This window comes from Lagopus muta, chromosome 3, assembly GCF_023343835.1.
Source record: "Lagopus muta isolate bLagMut1 chromosome 3, bLagMut1 primary, whole genome shotgun sequence".
Classification (NCBI taxonomy): domain Eukaryota; kingdom Metazoa; phylum Chordata; class Aves; order Galliformes; family Phasianidae; genus Lagopus; species Lagopus muta.
Genome location: NC_064435.1, coordinates 68,025,998 through 68,044,992, shown reverse-complemented (window position 1 = coordinate 68,044,992; position 18,995 = coordinate 68,025,998). Strand labels below are relative to the sequence as shown.

At 35.2% G+C, this 18,995-nt stretch overlaps 1 protein-coding gene across 1 annotated transcript in view; it reads left to right on the top strand.

Moving 5' to 3' along the window:
• ABCA13 (ATP binding cassette subfamily A member 13) overlaps positions 1 to 18,995 on the top strand; it is a 169,058-nt gene that overhangs the window by 57,406 nt on the left and 92,657 nt on the right. The window contains exons 28-35 of the mRNA XM_048940607.1: positions 394 to 484; positions 5,918 to 6,094; positions 7,736 to 8,036; positions 8,798 to 8,912; positions 10,055 to 10,384; positions 12,711 to 12,780; positions 14,544 to 14,678; positions 16,153 to 16,290. Coding sequence (XP_048796564.1) covers positions 394 to 484; positions 5,918 to 6,094; positions 7,736 to 8,036; positions 8,798 to 8,912; positions 10,055 to 10,384; positions 12,711 to 12,780; positions 14,544 to 14,678; positions 16,153 to 16,290 — 1,357 coding nt within the window. The remainder of the gene's footprint in view (positions 1 to 393; positions 485 to 5,917; positions 6,095 to 7,735; positions 8,037 to 8,797; positions 8,913 to 10,054; positions 10,385 to 12,710; positions 12,781 to 14,543; positions 14,679 to 16,152; positions 16,291 to 18,995) is intronic.

Here is an 18,995-nt window from a genome sequence, read left to right as displayed (position 1 = left end):
AATGAGATAAAGAATTGAAAGCAATATAAAAGGAATTCCCAGCCGCCAGTTTTTAAAGATGTTTATTTCACTATTGCCAGTGCTAATAGTTCAGTGCCCCAGAAATCTTGCAGGAAAAGAAAGTAAGTTTCTGTCCCAGTAGTTTTGTAAAAATATTAGAGTGGAACAGGTTAAAATATTAGGAATAAAATAGGATGGTGAAGTATAGCAATGGGGAGTATGTGGGCTGTAGTTTATTTTAAATGGGTAGAGGTTAACCTCTGAAGGGGGTAAGACTGAAAACATGGAGAAGCTGAGTTCTCTGCTGTTACTCAGGAAATCGCTATAAGAGGAGTATTTTGTATTTCTTTAGTGAATATAAACATGAAAATTATCTACCACTTTTTATTTTAGGAAACACTGCAAAACAATTTTGTAAAGCACTTTGTGGAAAGTAACCTGGATATAGACCTGGAAAAACTCTTCAAGAAAATGCAAGTTTATGGTATGTCTAAGAAAGTGCATGCATTGATTACCCTTATTAGGTTTTTAATTTAATACTAGAACTACATTTAGTTGGATTTCAATATTCTGATTGCTTAGATTAAATTAAAATAGCAGGCTTGAAATCTATTGTTAGTCATATATTTCTAAATGTCTTAGTTTCTGTGTTAAATTTGTACATTGTATAATATTGAAAACTGAAAAAATCTGGTAATGAATTAGAAGTGGCAAACTGTCATGGAACACTTACAAACATAGTAGCTTTATTTATAAGGAGGGAGGGAATATGTAATCTCAGTAGCTACAGTTCAATTATTTAGCAGTAAATTTTTTCAGTGATTTTGAAGAAAATCTATATGATTTTAATGGAAGTAAATCAGATGTGGTATGGTATGTGTTTAATCAATACAAGGAAATGCTGTCTGTAACTCCTATTAGTAGAGAGAGAATTCCATGTCATCTCCCTGAGCCCCAGAAAAGCATGAGATAGGGTTAATATCATGGAGCAGCAATGCCTGGCTCTGGTTGCCAGAGTAATCAGGGTCAGACCCAGCCCTGGGATGGCCAAGCAGGACCATAGAGATGGTGACCAAGCAAAGATAACACCCTGCAAGTGGAGACTGGTGCTCAGATCAGCAGGTTCGTGGTTAGGCCACCAAGGAGTCCCTGTCAGCCATAGCTGCACCCTTTTAGCCCTGAGCTCCTGGCAGCTAGACTTATTTTTAAACAATCTGATAATTGAAAAAAGTAACTGATGTGTTCTGCTATCAGTAAGTCAGTGCATTCTAACGGAAATTGTCACTGGCAGCATTAGAAGGAACAGTTTGTGCCAAGGAAGAGTCTAATGTCATTTAAGAATAGCTTATAATCATGAGGACTGAAGAGAGAGAAGTGACAGAGAGTGAAATAACAGTGTGACATCATGCACCAAGGGGGCTTGATGCTTCTCAAGATAGGACAGTAGTAAGGAGGACAGATGTGTGTAGTTTGTCAATTAACATTAGGGTAATTACAAGCTAGACAGTAATCTGTTTAAGTCATTGTGGAGGGATGGAGAGTGAAGAACTCTTAAATGCTTTACTGAAGGGGCTGGGTGGCCCATATTGTTGAAGAAAAAGTCAAAGGAGGGTGAGGGGTCCAGGTCACTAATTCTGCCCTACTGTTTACAGTTAAATAATTAAATATGCATGTTAAAAAATAAAACTAAAAAATTGAGTACCTGAAGTGCAACTTTTATTTGATTTTTGTACCTATCTCTAGGCAAGAGATGGGTAAAATCCACCACCACTCGTGAGAGCTTGTAAATACTGAAATGCGTCCTCAGTCTTTAAATGTACTATTGTTCTGAGTTGGTGCTATTTGTGGTTGACATGAGCTGAAGTTCTTGGGTTTTCTTTTGCATAAATAGGGTTTGAGATTTAATTGCAGTTGATGGCCTTAATTTGAAAGCTAGTACTAGCTGCATGCACTAAAAACATAGCAAGTAGTGTCCATAATGCAAAATCCAAAAGTAAAAGATTTGGGCACAGTATCCTTCTCAGGCTGAGGAGTTCAAAATTCTGTCTGCCGTCTCAGGAATATTTGTGTTATCACCACATAGTTGGCTAGTCTGGATCAGAAACAGTTTGCCCATCATGGTGAAACTGGACCACAATAAAATTAAAATACAGGAACAGAAATACAGAACTGGAAAGTTAGAAGCAGGGAAGACAAAGCTCTTAAACTACAGGAGCTCCTGGAAATATAACTCTCAATGTACAGATGTATTTGGTTTGTACAGACCTAACATAGGGAACTGTATGACAGATTGTGGGTTAACTATCTCATTAAGAAGATATCAAGATCTTTTGAGTCATAAGGTACATCTTCACTGTTGCAGACACTTCACAGAAGTCTTTGCAGAGATTTCTCAAGCTGTAGCTTTTTAACAGTCAGGGACATTTGACTGTAATAAATGCTTAATAGTCTTGGATTGAAAATACAGGAAATCATTGAAGTAGAATAGTTTATGAAGCCAGGATTTTTCTTTTTGATGCAATACAATTGCTAAATTTATCATAAAAAGTGAAAAATCGATATAGGTGATAGATCATACAGGTTTTATTTTTATGTTAAACTGATCTTGATCCAGAGTGTCAGAGCACTCTTCTGCATTTATACTTTGATGTTTCTTTTTACCGGTATGTTTACAATGAGATGCCTTCTAATTATGCTCAAATCCAAGCTGTTTGTACTTGTATGTTTTTACTTCATTATTATGCTATATATATATATAAGTAATGGGATTAGAAACATTTCATCCACCCTGCAACTTCTGTTGGAAAGTTTCATGTGATGCTGAGTGAATTGATGCAGAATTCTTTTTTTTTTTTCTTCTAAATGATTTTGCTAGGAGACTCCTTGCAAAGTTACAAATTTCTAAAACTGCTTTACAGGGTATTGTGCCAGTTTTTACTTTTCTGGAACAAAGTAAATATTGAAGTGCAGACAATCAAGTTTGTGTTTTTCTTAAACTCATATTCACTTTGTAAACTAGCCTTCTGTGGGCACTGCAGGTCTCTCTCTCTATGCTTGCTTTCCAATCCAGCAATTTGCAATCCTCTTCTGGGTGTAACTAATTTTGTATAAGCTCGATCCTGCTAGAGCTTATGAGGTCTATGCTGAGAGCATTCCTTATAAACCTCTGAAGAGGCACAAGGAAGCAACTGTGCAGGAAATTCTTTTTATATTCTTGCTCCCTGAGTCTTCCTATTGTCTTTCAGTCTTCTTCATTTTTTTTTTTCCAAAAGCACAGTGTATTTCACAGCTAAGGAATTTCTGTTTTGGCTACATGTGACCTGGGATGTAGCAGTAAACATTAAAACAAACAAAAACAAAACAGCAGGCAACTTTCCTGCTTGACTTTTTCCTCTACTGCCCTCATTGTCATTAAGCAGTTCCCATGTATGCATAGACAGCTGGAAGCAAACAAATAGCTCTGAAGTCATCACTGAATCCTATGCTGATTCAAAAATTACTGCTATATTCTAGTTTTTCTTGCTACCTTTCATTTAAATAGCACTTCTGCCTTATAGCTTTATAGAAGAGTTATATTTTCTCCCAATTACTTGGCAGCACATTGAATAAATTAAGTGGGAGATGAGGGATGAGTTCTATATAACAAAGCATGAAGGTATGAGTATAAATGGCTTTGCTGAGTTTTTTATTCATAGTTACTAGATTTATAATTGAGAAAGATTAAAGAAAAAACTTAAGTCTAAATCTTAATTCTAAAGCTTTCCTGTGAATTGTATCTGTTCCTATACATGTGTCTTACTCTGCCCTTGTGAGGTCTCATCTGGAGTACTGTGTTGAGGCCTGGGGACTCCAGCACAAGAAGGATGCAGAGCTTTTGGAGTTGGCCTTTTGGAGAGCTAAGAAGATGATCAGAGGGCTAGAGCACCTCCTGTGAAGACAGGCTGAGGAAGATGAGCTTGTTCAGCCTGGGGAAGAGAAGGCTGCAGGGAGACCACACTGTGGCTTTTAAGTACTTAAAAGGAACTTTTAATCAGGAAGGAGATCGACTTTTCATATTTTCTGATAGTGATAGGAAAACGGGGAATAGTTTTAAACTAAAAGAGGAGAGATTTAGATTAGGCAGTAGGAAGAAATTCTTTATTTAGAGTAGTGAGGAACTAGCACAGGCTGCCCAGCAAAGTTGAGGTGCTCAAGTCCAGGTTGGATGGGGACCTGGACAGCCTGATCTGATGTATGGCAGGCAGCCTTGCCTATGGCAGGGTAACTTTCTAATAGTTAAAGCTATTTTACTTCCTTTTTCATTTTAATTATGTAGTGGTCCTTTTTCACCGTGATTGGCAAAGTGTTCTTGATCCAAACTAGCCAACAATGCAGTGGTTAAGCAAATATTCCTGAGAGATGGCATATAGAAGTTTGAGCTCCTTGGTTGAATGAGGATACTGTGTCCGAATCACTTACTTTCTGGATTTAGTTATGGATTCTACTTGTTGTGCTTTTTAGTGCATGCAGTTAGTACAAGCTTTCAAATTAAGGCCATTAGGCCATTCTGTGATGTACAGATGCTGTTTCTATGCTAGAGTACAGAAGTTCCTGAAGACTGTGAAATGCAATTTGAGAAACATTTAACTATGCCGTACTCCAGGAAGTAATAAAGTCACTATTTTTTTTTATGATAAAATATTCAATAGTGTAATTATTGAGATTTTTTTAACAGTTAAATATTTTTTTTTTTCAAATTAAGATCTTATAAGGATCAGCTGCTTATATGTATATGGTTATATATGTATGCACAATTATAAAAATAAGTGATAGCTTAACCCTATTACTTGGGATTAATATTTCGAATTCTCTATTCTAATTCCACAAAATATATAAAAACTTGTATTTCATTTTTTGCTCTCCTGAAGGATAGTATTAAGATGTTTGATGCTATTTCTCTCAACCTGTGAACTTACTCTATCGTTGCTTGCTCGTCTTCTGAGTTATAGACTTCTGATTCTTGTGGTTCTGCTTTGTTGATCTTTGTCCTTCACACTGGTAATCATATATCTTCTTCAGACTGCTGCACATATCTTTCCACTTACTTGCCTTCCTGCTGTATTATTTCCTATGCTGCTGCTGAGTAACACCTACAATCCAGGATTTTGTGTCACCACTGTTACCAAATGAGGTCATCACCCATCCTTTTCAAAGCCCATATGTTCAAGAGAGTCTTGAAAAATTTAAGAAGAAATCTCATTGGGTGCTTTATAACTTACTTTTTATTACCTGAGAAATTCAGTTGTTTCCATGAAATATTGATAAATTTAGATTTATTTCTAGCTCATGCTATCCATTTGGTTATTCTCTAAAACTTAAAGGTATAGCACCATTCTCTAAAAGTAGATGGAGATCTGAACTCTTTCAGAGGCTCAGCTCTCATAGAATGCAGTTATTAATTCTGTAAACATGATCAAAGTGAAAACGGAGAGGTTTTAGTTTTATCCAGATGATTTTTTTAAAATGTAGTGCTTGAATCAAAATGCTTCTACCTACAAGTTACTTGAAATATTTCCAGTGTCAAGGGGATAAGAACTAGCTTATACATTCCTAGAATAGAGATGGTTCTCTCAAGTACAGTAACTTGTATTTGTGGAAATGGTTATGGAAGGATAAGGAAATGTTGTAAGGTTCTCTAAGATGTAGGACTTATCTTTTTCTGGAACTTGTTATATATTATTCTGAAATTTGAAGGAAATATAGTTGAGGATTTGTAAGAACTGATGTAACATGACCTATACTTTCACACGTTCATACTAATATTCTTAAGCTTTAAATGTAAAAGGTATTTACTCCTGTGTGAAAGTGAGAACTTATATTTTGTTCTGTTTAATTATTTAAAGCTTAGACAGTCTAATTTATTTCCTCTTCTTCTTAGAAATTATGATGGGCAAGACACTTAACAGCTCAGCAAGTAGACAAATCGACCTGTTGTCACAACTCATAGTAAATATCTCTTCTTGTGTATTACTGGATCGTTTCCAGTCTTTTGAGTCTGTTGATAAATTGGAGGAGAAAGCTCACGAACTCATGCAGCACAATAATTTTTTGGCTAGTAAGTATCATATTTGAAATGCATATTGACAAAAAAGTTAGAATTTAATTGTTGTCTGTTACACATCCAGTTCTTGAACCAGCACCTAAGAAAAATAAATGTTTATTCTGGGCAAATTAATTGTTAAGTAATTGACGTTATTTCTTTTCCATCTTGGCTTTACATGCTTTCTCTATGCTTTTTCTGCATCGTGCCTTCATGACCAAGAATTAATTGTACGGAGTTTAAATGGCAAGCAATTTTTTTCTTATTACACACAGATTCTCTGTTTGCATAAATGGTCTTTAAGTTGCATGTAACTTTTCTAGGTGAGAGGGAAAGGTACTGTCTCCTTTTAAGTCAGTATATGCTGTGCCATATTTTTTCCCCTGTTGTTTGATTTATTTATTGCCACTTTAGACTCCATTAAGTATAAAATGAGTCATGTCAAAGTAGTTACAGAGAACGAAATGCAAAAACTGTACTAAACCAAAACTTAAGAATAACTCTTCAGTCTGGAATCCTGTGCTTGCTCAGTCACTCACACAATACCCACGTTTGCAGCATGTGGAAATGAAACCTCAGATCAGTAAAAAAAATCAAGAGGCCATACCATAGGAGAAATAGAATTTCTCAAGAAGTCTTCTTAGGGAATGAAACTGTCTGGCCCTTCAAAGAAAGAAACAGACATCTTAGCTCACTGAAAATGAAACTGTCATGTTGTAGGTACATTTTGCTTTCACTTACGTAAGGGAGGTTCATACAGAAAAGTAAGCTGACATAAGCCTCATGTTTTTGTGGTATCATGGCCTCATACATTCTTTAAGAGAACAAGATGGCTTCTTAGGAGACCTAATGTGTCCATTGCCCAACCACTCTCAGTTATAGGCATATGTTACTTTCTGTAGTAAGATGAGAAACCGATGTTGAATTTACCTTGCTTTCTTTCTAATTAGGCTTATCAGATGTTTTAGAAAATTAAATGATTGCTTAAATGGGTTAATGAGTTTGAAAAAAAAAAATATTTCCAGTGGAGTAAAATATAATTTTTATTTCTGAGAGTCAAGGGATCAGTGAGTTGTCTCTCCTTTCCTAAAGAAAGAAAGTCAACTTTTCACACTCATCAGGAAAACCTAAAATATCTGTCATCCAGAAAAAAAAATTAAAAAAGCCAAGACTTAACCATTCCAGCTACAGATAAAACTTTTCTCCATGCTTTTTACTGTGCTGGAGAAAATAAACATGCAAATTCTTCTTTGCAAAAGCAGAAATGAAGTAACTGACTCAGATATTAAAAAATCAGAATGGATTGGTACTGTTTTCCTTGTCTCCCACTTACAAGGATGGTTAACCTTTGGACAAATTTTGTAGCAGCTTTCTTTTACGGAATGAAATAGTATGTAGTCTTCAAGGTTGGGTTTTATGTGGATATAAAGAGAATAGACTATAGTTCAAAAAAGCAAATTTCAGTAATTTTCTTATATAAAACTGTTGTTTCAAACCCATTTATTGCACAAATAAATATGGATGTGAAAAAATGTAGGACTGTATGAAACCCACAATTCTTGAGTAGGGATTGGGAGATGTTAAAAGACCAGGGGTTATCTATGTAAGTAATACACCATTAAGGCTTGAGTATGAAGTGCTTTTTCTTCTTGTCAGGTATCATCTTCAATACAACCGGAAACAAGACGCCAGATTCCAGCGATCTCCTTACACAGCACATTTCGTATACAATTAGAACCAGCGTTCTCTATAGCATGAGAACGGACTTGATTAAAAACCCAGCATGGAAATCTCACCCCCAGAAGCTGCCATCCGATGGGTTTAAATACAATCATATCTTTATTCCTCTTCAAGACATGATTGAAAGGGCTATAATTTCAGCACAGACTGGGTTAGATATCTCAGGGCCAGCAATTCAAGTGCAAGCCATGCCTTATCCTTGTCATACCAGTGATCTGTAAGTAAACTTTGTACTTCTTAATTCAATTATGTAATTGGGCTATCACTAGAGAGCTTAGAGAGCTAGTAGATCTTTGTAATGATTAAATACTTATCCTAAAGCAGAACTGAATCAGTATGTCCAGTACCAGTATTGCAAATGTTAAGAGGTGGGATCACAACACATAATGCCAAATGATCCCTTCCAAGATATTTGCATCTACAATTCATAATAGTCTGCTGGACAGAAACTGTTTCAATGTGTGATCAACTTATACTCTTCAGGGGAGCACACATTCCATTATCAGTTGCCCTGTTTGCAAACTTAGAATTGGCTCACAATATGAGTGTAATGAAATATAGTGCAGAGTTAGTACAGGCAAAAGAAAAATTGGAGGATTGTTCTTTGTAAAATCATCATAACATCCTGAGTATTAGAAATTACAGTTGGTGATGAGACGTTTTTCAATGGAGTAGAAATTGACTGTCTCATGTTGTTGCTTAATGCACATATTTGAGTTCTGTTTGATTATGAGTGGAGCCTCATCATCTAAAGAAAGATTGTAAGTTCTGTTGTAGACACATGCAAATATAAATTTATACTAATACTTGTTTAGCTTGTTGCATGAAATATAAATGAATTAAACTGAAGTAGAATATTTCTAATTGCTCATGTCAGATCTTATTTTATGCATAATGTGAGAATAGTTGCAGTAATACTCTGCTACAAAATCTTTTATGTCTGGGGGCTAACAATTCTGCATATATATTCTTTCATAGATTTTTGAACAACATAGGTTTTTTTTTCCCACTTATGATGATGTTAACGTGGATGGTTTCTGTTGCTAGTATGGTTCGCAAGCAGGTTTATGAAAGAGAAATTCATCTTGAAGAGGTAAGGGAGAGTTAAGCTTCTGAAAATAAAATGTAAAGTATACTGAGATACAAAACATTAAACATTTAGGTTCCTTTGTGTACTCATAAATCTATCTGTTCTGGTTTTTCCTTGTTTTTATCGTGGGTAGAAACTTCAGGTTCTAGCTGCTGCTTTGAGTTTGAGCATCAGCCCCCTTAGTTTGCAAATATTTTCCATGGGATAAAACACAACAAACAAAAGATCTATAAAATTTGAAGATGGAATCTTGAAGAGAGGTCTTGTGATTAGAATGGTTTGTATTTTGGATTCTTTTTCATGTTTAGCCATATTTGGCCTAATATGATAAACCTGCGTGTATTAAATTAAAAACTTGCTATGTTCTATGTATGTCAGAAATATAAAGAAGGATGAAAAGTGAGATAGAACTATTTGCACAGATCAAGAACTAGTCTCAGCAGGTAATGAGGATATTGACAGACTGAAGGTTTTAGGGTAAATTTTATGTTGAGATTTTTTTGAAGAATTGTACTGATCTTTATTTTTCTCCATTGTCTTCTTTCAGTTTGGGAAATTATTTAATTTATCTAATCTTTGATTTGCAAGATGGATTTTAGAATGCTTTAGAGTATTATCTCAACTTTGTGAAGTTCATTTTGATCATCTTATAAAAATGCTTTTGAAATAGTATTATCTTGTTTTTAAAAGTGTTTTCTAGAAACAGAGGGATGAGATTTAATAGCTGGCTAAATTATTTGTGTACATAGAGGTTTTCAAAAGTACCTGTGCTTTACTTTTAGTTCAACAACATACTGGGGAAAAAAAAAGTGGTCATACCTACAGCACTCTATTTGTACTTCTTAGAGTACATATAGGCAAATTTCTCACTGGAGAGCCCAGTAATCTAACATCTAGACTTGCAAACCCATGCAAAAACTGTGTTGTGCCTGGGATTCTTTGTGCTCCTACGTGATAAGCTCAAAACAGTGTTGAATCCATGAGAGAGCAGCAGAAGGAGGTAACAGAGAGAAAGGAGACAAGTGATATTAAGGGAAGATGACACCCTTTGAGCTGGTAGTATCTTGGTGGTGATTTGTTTTGCTTAAAAACCAAAATGAATGTGTTATTCTAACTTCAGATTGCTCTGCTGTATTGTCTTTCAGTATATGAAGACAATGGGAGTTCATCCAGCCGTTCACTTCCTTGCTTGGTTTCTGGAGAACATAATTGTGCTGACAATAAGCAGCTGTGCACTGGCCATCATTTTAAAAGCGAGTGGTATCTTTGCTTATAGCAATGGTTTCCTCATCTTCCTTTTTCTCCTGGATTTTGGAGTGACAGTTATTATGTTAAGTTATTTTCTGGGAGTTTTTTTTAGCAGTGCCAATACTGCAGCTCTGAGTGCCAGCCTTGTCTATATGATCAGTTTTTTACCCTACATAGTTTTGTTGGTCTTGCAGAACCAGTTGAGTTTTACCAAGCAGATTATGATGGTAAATATTTCTTTTCCTTGTCTATTTTTTTTCTCGTTCAGCCATATTTGGATTACCTTAATTCCAAAACTTTAGATTGTAATATATTTATTTTATCCCACAATTTTGTTTGCTTTTTTTGTTTCACTGGAAATAAGTCACTCTTTTCTTAATATCCAGTTAAGCAAATCTTTTGATTGTAGGAAGGAATAAAGAAATAAATTTTCAGGGAAATTTTGTAAATATGCAGAAGTATGAAGAAAGAACTCTAAATACTTTTCCTTCAAAATATTTCTACTATTATTATTGCTTAGTTCTACAATGGCTTTATATGAGCAGTGTATGTTATCTTGAAAAATATGTCCAATTAATGTAGTTTCTGGCCTAGAAAAACTTGAGCAAAGTATTGTCATGGCCATGTTTCTTCTTGCGGCCATCTCCTGTTTATGCCAAATTTGATAAATGTGCCAAATTTTTTAGACACATTTTTTTCTGGAGATTTGGAATTAAGGTGGTCTGTTTTCTTTTTGGTGAAAAACACAGTGGTTTACAACTGCGTTAACTCTAGAAGCAGAAGTAATTAGGTGATTAATTAATGCAATTACCTACTGTGAGATAGAATAGTTCATCTTAAGTGTTGAGGCATTTAATATTTGTTCTGTGAGCACTCTTAGAATAAACCATTTGCATAGACTTGAGTTGCTTAATGTAGATCAACAGTAGATGAGTAGATGTACTATACATCTTTATCTACAACAGATCATAGCAGGGATTTCAGTGTTAATAGAAGAACTATATTCTATATATAAATGTTGCTTTTAAAAGATGAATGTAAAAATCCAGCCCTCTTGCTGTTGAATCATGATCATCATTTTTGCAGGAAAGTGATTTTTCTATAGTTTTCTTGTTAATACTGTTGAAGATATGAAGATATGTTTCCTTGCCGTTGCTTCATATGTATGTCCTTTCTTGGTTTTTTTTTTTTTTTTTTTTTTTGTATGCTATAAGCTGTTTTATGCCTTTGTACTGTCTTAATGTACCATATCCCAAGTTGGACATCAAATATCATCAACATAAAATGGAAATTGTATTTCACACTTTATGGCTTTGTTCCTTTAAAAGATAGACACACAAAATTTCATTAAGATGATGGAACACTTCACAGTATTTTAAAAATGGAAAGTGTTTTTCTGCTTGGTACTTTCTGTTTCAATTGGTCAGATAAAATATATCAATTCTTTGCATAAAAGTAGATGCAGATGCAAGACTGCAGTACTGAAGCATAAAAAGGCACAGTTTCTTGTTATTTTGTCATTTTCTCTCCCATAGGGAGAGAAAAGTAGACATCAGATATCTTGCACAGAAAAAATCACTGCTGTTGCAAAATAACTCGGATGTACTGCAATTGCAGCAGCATGTGAAATCATGCTACAGCATGTGAAAAATGGGATGGAATTTAAAGAGAGGGAAAAGGCCATCAAGTGGGACGGTAGAAACTTGAGAATATAAGAGGCAGGGACTCAGTTAATGGGAATTAACATGAAATCCATGGCACTGATGGTTTCTTTTTTTAAGTAGCAGCCTATGCCATCATTATTTATTCAGATGGCTGGCAGGATGAGTGCCTTTGTGTTAAATATTACAGAAACCTTATTTAATTGCTGTTTTAAAACAGGAGATAAAATGAACCTTAATCTCACTTTCAAACTATAGAACTTTATCTTTGAACAATGCTTACTAATTTTTTAATGCTTCGAATTTTCCCATCAGACTTCACAAGGTTGTCAGTGTTTTTACATTGATGATCGATCTTACTTTCATTTTATATTGCGTCACTGAACTTGGTAATTTTTTATTTTTTACATTTTTCATACTGCATATTTAATTTATGTTGCCTCTTGGAAATTATTTTCCTCAGAAGGATGCTATCTCAGCAGGTATCCTGTGCACATGTTCCTGCTACCTCTGTCTCTTGCTGAATTCTGATCTTACAAAAATGCATAAACCACTGCTCTTACTGCAGAAAGTATATTGCTTTACAGGCTGCTATAGTGCTACATGTTACATATTTTCAGTATGTGGTGGATTTATGGTGGTCTAAAACTTGCAATAAATTAAGTACTACTTTTCATTATTGATAATTAGGTAATTGGAGCACTTTAAGGTGGTGCAGATACGACTGAGGTATGTGGGAGAGTAGTGTTAAAATGTAAAAGGAATAACGACCACTCATTTATTTGAAACAGAGGCCTATTTATTTTCTGCTTGCTTTTAGTTTCATGAGTTTCATAGCAGTTGTAAATGAATCATTTGATGCTCACATCGTATTTCTCCTCTGGTGTTGCAGTGTCTTCTCTCTACAACGGCCTTTGGACAAGGAGTATTTTTCATTACATTCTTTGAGGGCCAAGAAATAGGTAAGCCATCTAGTAAAAAAAAAAAAAAAAAAAAGTTATTATTCTTTCAAAAAAATTAGAGTTGGAAATGTTTATTTTTTTCTGAAAAAAAGACCTTTAATCGCAAGTAAACAGGGTACTTCATAGTGGAAGAGAAAAGCCTTTTTAGCACCTCTTGAAAATCAAATTAAGCTTGTGCCACTTCCTATCAGTAAATGAAAGTGGGCTTAGAACTACTCTTAGAACTGCAATGCAAATGATTGAAAATCCTCACAGATGTCAGTAACATCTCCTAACACTTCAGTTCTCCAGTGTTCTCCAGTTAGGACTTATACAGAGATTTTTTTGAGGTAGATGTGTGGGGGTTCACACATGCACTTGTGCATAACATGGTAGAGATTGATGAAAACAGTATGGTACAGGGCTAGAACAATCTAAGTTGTTCGCTATCAGTGTGAAGCTAACATAAATGTTTAACCTCTATGCACCAGAAAGTAGAAGAAAATGGCCTTTGGTTAGTAAAATATTCTGTACTTTTCTCCTTTGTAACCTTATTTGTACTCAGCCAGACTGTTTGAGCTTGGAGACAGGTAGTGAAATTTTCCCTTAAAACTACTGTGAAGGTGCAGAAATGCATGAGCACACTGCATTATCTTTAAGTGCCAGAAAGAAAAAGTACTTTGGAAACTTGCTAAGCACAAGTGAACCTTTCTATCCCTAAGCCAAGTGCTGCTCCCTGTTGATGCTGAAATTGGAGAAGTATTTGGGACCTTGAGAAATATCTACAATACTTATGTATTTAAGTATAGAAAAAAATGTAATCTCTTCATTTTGTCATTAGTGAGGTGGATCAATACTAATAGCAATACATATTTCAAACCACTAAGTATTGGGAAAATACTTAATCATAATTATACAAAGGTAGATGAGTGGAAGTTTCTTGCAGAAAATACTGAAGATCTCCACTGGACACTTCCATCAAAATGATTCTTCTTTACCGAAGAAAGGGCAAAATATGCTGTAAAAAAAAAAACCAAACCAAACTGCTCTTCTTTAGAACAGGAGAAAAGGATTGCAGAACCAGTATCATGACCCTTTGTACTGCAAACAAAAGTAGCATTTCCTCCACCTCCCCTCCCTTTTTTTAAGAGGAAAAATGCAATGCTACTATTTATTTACTTCTATTTTACTTTTCCTTTTACAAATATGATGGCTTTCTGTGGTGCTGAAGTTTTCCACTTTCTTCTTTTCATGTCTTTGCAATTGAGCAATTTTATGAAGCAATTATTCAGCAAGCTTGTAGTTTCAGTTTAATTCTAAATACACTCAGTGCCCCCAAATGCTTGCTTCTCAGTTAAATTTACAGTTTTCAGATTTAATATTGTAGAAATCTTTGTGTAACCCATTACCTGTAGTATCAGCAATATATGCTAAAAAACTTTTTTTGAAGTCCAAAAAAATTTTTTGAAGAAGTCAGCACCTGATTTTGTCAATCATAATTCTTATTCTTTTGTTAAATTAAGGGCCATCTAAAGCTCCATAAATAACCTTTCTACTGAAACTTCTCTGCATTTTCTCAGTAGCATTGTCACCTGCTGTTCTAAACAGAGGCTTGAGAGGCATAGCAATTTATTTCTATTCATTGTGATTACTGTTATTACATACTTTTTATTCTGTCAGTGCTTAAATACCCAGAAGTGTATGTTTTTGATGTTTGTGATCTTTAATTCTGTAATTATTTATCTTTGACCTTCAAAAATTATTGCTGTTACTACAACTACCAGGAATTCAGTGGAATAACATGTACCAGCCAATGGTGAAAGGAGGATACATGACCTTTGGATGTACCTGCTGGATAATGTTCTTCGACTCCATTTTGTATTCTGTAGGTGGCTGGTATTTCAGCAATATTATTGTAGGTAAGAATTCTTTTGATATTTTTGTAGCATCTATAGGTGCAATAACTGAATTGAATTGATGGAGATGGCTATCTTCATTGTACACAACTAAAACAAAACCATGTATTTTTTCCAAGTAAGGCTTTTATGAGCCAAAACAGCCCAATTGCACTTAGGAACTGGTAAGAAAGACTTTTTTCTCAATAAGTATTGAATAGTACTGGAAAAAAAAAAAAAAAAAAAAAAAAAAAAAAAAAAAAAAAAAAAAAGACTAGATTGTGTAGCCAACTGTGTAATCAGCCTTGTTTATAGCTGTGACAAATACAGGATCATGGAGTTATTAAGGTTGGAAAAGACCTTTAACCATCCAGCTACCACCAATATTGCCCACTAAAACGTGTCCCTAACCACTAAGTCTACTTGTTTCTTAAATACCTCCAGGGATGGTGACTCCTCTACTTCCTTGGGCAACCTGTTCTCACCACTCTTTCTGAGAAAAAATTCTTCCTAATAACAACCTGATGATTTGTAGAATCATAGAATTGTTTGAGTTGGAAGGGACCTTAAAGACCATCTAGTTTAAACCTCCCTGCTGTGGAGACAGAGTTGCCACCTACTGTATCAGATTGCTCAGGGTCCTATCCAAACTGGCTTTGAAAGCCATGGAACGTCCACAGCTTTTCTTCTCTGGTCTGAACAACCACAGTTCTCTTAGCATTTCTTCTTAGCAGAGGTATTCCAGCCCTGTAATGCCTTGCTGAATGTTTAAAGTTTCTTTTCTCTGATATGCATGTGTCAGATTTTCTCCTAGATACTCTGTATTTGTTAGGTGAAAAGGAAACATTGATCTTGATAGACAGATGTGTGTGGAATGTACACTCAAATGTTACAAATTTTAACTTAAATCGATACCTGCTATTCAGTATCAATGAAATGCAACTCCAGAAAGTGTGTTACGCAATTGTTAAGCTGAACTTGGAAGGACCTGCTAATGTCGAAGTTTGATTTGTGTGAAAGGCCATGCTTTTGCCTGTTCTGTTTGAGTAAATAAATGTCTTTTATCTTGTCTAATTTGCTTAAGTTATGCATGTAATGATGAAAAGATAATGATTGGTGCAAGGGATTATCGTAAAACTGTTTACAATAGCAGGCAGTTTGTTGTACTTTCCATTCTTTCTAAAATATAAGATCAACTGATTGTGTCTACATATTGCAAATCGCCTAATTCTCACTCACCTTAGACCTGGTTTGGAGATGGTGTAATGTGCAGAATTTCTGAGATGTCATAATTTTATGGCAGAATTGGGTATTATGGCCCAAGTGACTTTTTTTCCACTTTGTTGAGATTTGTTAAATTCATCTAAGAGTTACTTAAATGCTATAGCAAGCTCTTTTTAATGATAGGATATTACTAGCCCATATACAAATGCCAAAACAAAACAAAACAAAAAACCTAAGAATTTTGCAACTCTTTCTTTTTTACTATTTCATGTAGGAAAAAATGGACTAAGGAACTGTTGGTACTTTCCTTTTACTTTTTCCTATTGGAAGAACCTATGTGGTTTACAGAGGATGAGAAAACATTATCTGAATTCTAACATGTTTTTCTTCAGTGAAAACTTCAAAGAGAGAGGTTTGTAGTCATGACAGAATTTTAGTAAATACTCTCCTGAATTGTTTATTGATTTTGATCAATGTGCATTTATATTGCTTGGTTCTATACCGTACACTTTTAGAACTTATACCTTTCTCTTTTCCATTACATACTATATACTATGAACAATATATACTGTTAATTTTGCTATCACATATAATACTTGAATGGTTCAATTAAAACCATTAAATACAAATGCTTATGAAAACTCTTCAAGAATATGTAAAATAAGTATCTCTAAGATTCATCTTGTCTCTGTATTGCCTTTTTGTTTTGTTAGGACAACTTGAGGTTCTTTATACCTTTTTATACTGTTACTGAATCTGAAGAGTCTTTTGCTTTATTAATTTTTTTTGCAGCAGAATTTTCTTCCACTTCTACTCCTCCCTCCTTATGGAAAGAACACAACTTTCACTTTTTTCCCTTTCTGATTTTCCTCTTCTATTACCACTCCTTTTTCTGTCTCTGTTTCTTAGCTTTCTTTTTAAGAAGATACTATTGTAATTATATTTTTATTTGCCTTCAAATGTTTTCTCTGTTCTTCTACTTTGTATTGGGTTACTTAAAATTTAGATCTCTTTGACTTTCTCACGTTTCATTTACTATGAGTGAAGGACTAAGTCACCTTCCCCCTCCTATATTCCCTATTAGAACAGCATGATGAATTGTCATTTTTGTTTCAGAAGTTGCAGTAGCTTGGAAAAGATCCAGTTTATTGTAGTATATATGAAAAAGCCGAATTATTCAACAGTTTTATGTTCTGGTCTTTCTTAAAACAGTGTAAATTTCAGAAAGTCTTGAGATTCTTTCAAGTATTTGTGGATGAACCACTCTGAATTGTGCCAGAATAGCTGCAATTTGGAACAATTCCATTTTATTGAGATATGATAGTCTTTGAAACTTAAAATGAAGACTTTCAGTGTTTACTGTTGGATTTTCCCCACCCACTGTGTAAAGAGGAAAAACTAGTAACTTGTGAAGTTACTAGTATAGAGCTGATCTTTGACTCAAGCCACCCAGGTTATTGCATACAGCTTTGTCAATCTGTTAGTCTCACTTCCACACTCTTATACATGATGCATGCCTGTAACCTAAACTGCCCGTATGTAAATTCTAATGCTGCCATGCATGCAAATAAATGTGCTCCATTTCATGAGAAATGAGTTTTATTGTACTGATAATGGGATAAGTGCGTTCCTGGATAACTAGATTTCAATAGCAAAATGGAAGACACGCTTCCCATCATTGATTCTGACATTTGTTCCACAGAGCACAGTTAAGAGCCAGGTCAGGGCAGTGGAAAGTGCCAGAGTGTGGATCTGATTTTAAGAGATGAGCTGACAGAGGACTGGTTGTTGGGTATGCACCTGGAATTTCTTCTTTCAGGATACGTCCTAGGGTGATCATTGCAATGTTTGCAAATAGTAGGGAACTATTCCTCTGAAGCTTCCCCAAGATGCATTGTCTGAGGCTGAATCTTCACCTAACTCACCTGTTGAGTTCCAGAAAGTGCTTGCAAATTTAGAATGCAGTAAAAAGGGTGATGATGTATATGTATACACCTATACTTGACAGATGTAGTCTCCTGACCAAGAAGATGGAGAAGCTGAGTGGAATAGAAAAACCTCAGTAATGTCACAGTAATACCTTGCTAGAAGGTAGCCTCGTGTTTCTGGCAAAAGTTCTGTGTGGAGTTATGAATGATTGTGGAAGGAGAAAAAACCTCTTCATTCACAGTCTATTCAAATCAATTCTTGAAATCGTAAACTCAGTTTATAGATATGAATATCACACAGATATATATACATATGTCATGCATAAATCTTTATTCCCATAATTCTCTTCCAGAACAAGTTCAGTTTCTTTAGACTAATGTTACACTTAGCTTTGTTTAAAAGAAAAATACTACTGTCAGATTCCTCATTTGCAGTTTGTCAGTAAAACATTACATGTTAATAATATGTGTATGGGGCTTGTGACTGACTGGTTATGTTTGGAAATTAGAGACACTTGTGCCAAACTTTCCTTCTAGTATATGAAGCCAACTTGGGTCATGTAGTCAGTACAATTTGCTGAACCTGGTTATGTCGTGGTTAGAACAGTGCTGAGTATATACTTGAATTATATTTAAATTAATCAAATCATTTCACAGTATCACTGACTTACAGAAGTTGGAAGGGACCCCTGGAGATCATCCAGTCCAACCTCCTTGCTAAGCAGCTTTCCCTCAGTTAAGTTACACAGGAAACTGTCCAGGGGGTTCTCGAATATCTCCAGAGAAGGAGACTTCACAACTTCTCAGGGTAGATTGTTCCAGGGCAATGTCACTCACAGTAAGGAAGCTTTTATCCATGTTCATTTCAAACTTCCTGTCTTCCAGTTTCTGCCCGTTGGCTCTTGTTCTGTCACTGGGCACCACTGAAAAGAACCTACCTCCATCATCTTGACTCCCACACATTAGGTATTTATTAGCACTGATAAGATCCCCTCTCAATCTTCTCCAGGCTGAATAGACTCAGATCTCCCAGCCTTTCCTCATAACAGAGTTGCTTCAGGCCCCTCATCATCCTCGTGGCTCTCCACTGGACTCTCTAGAAGTTCTTTCTCGAGCTGAAGAGCCCAGAAGTGGATACAGTGCTGCTCAAAGAGAGCTGCTTTGCTTTACTGAGTGAGAAAATTAATAG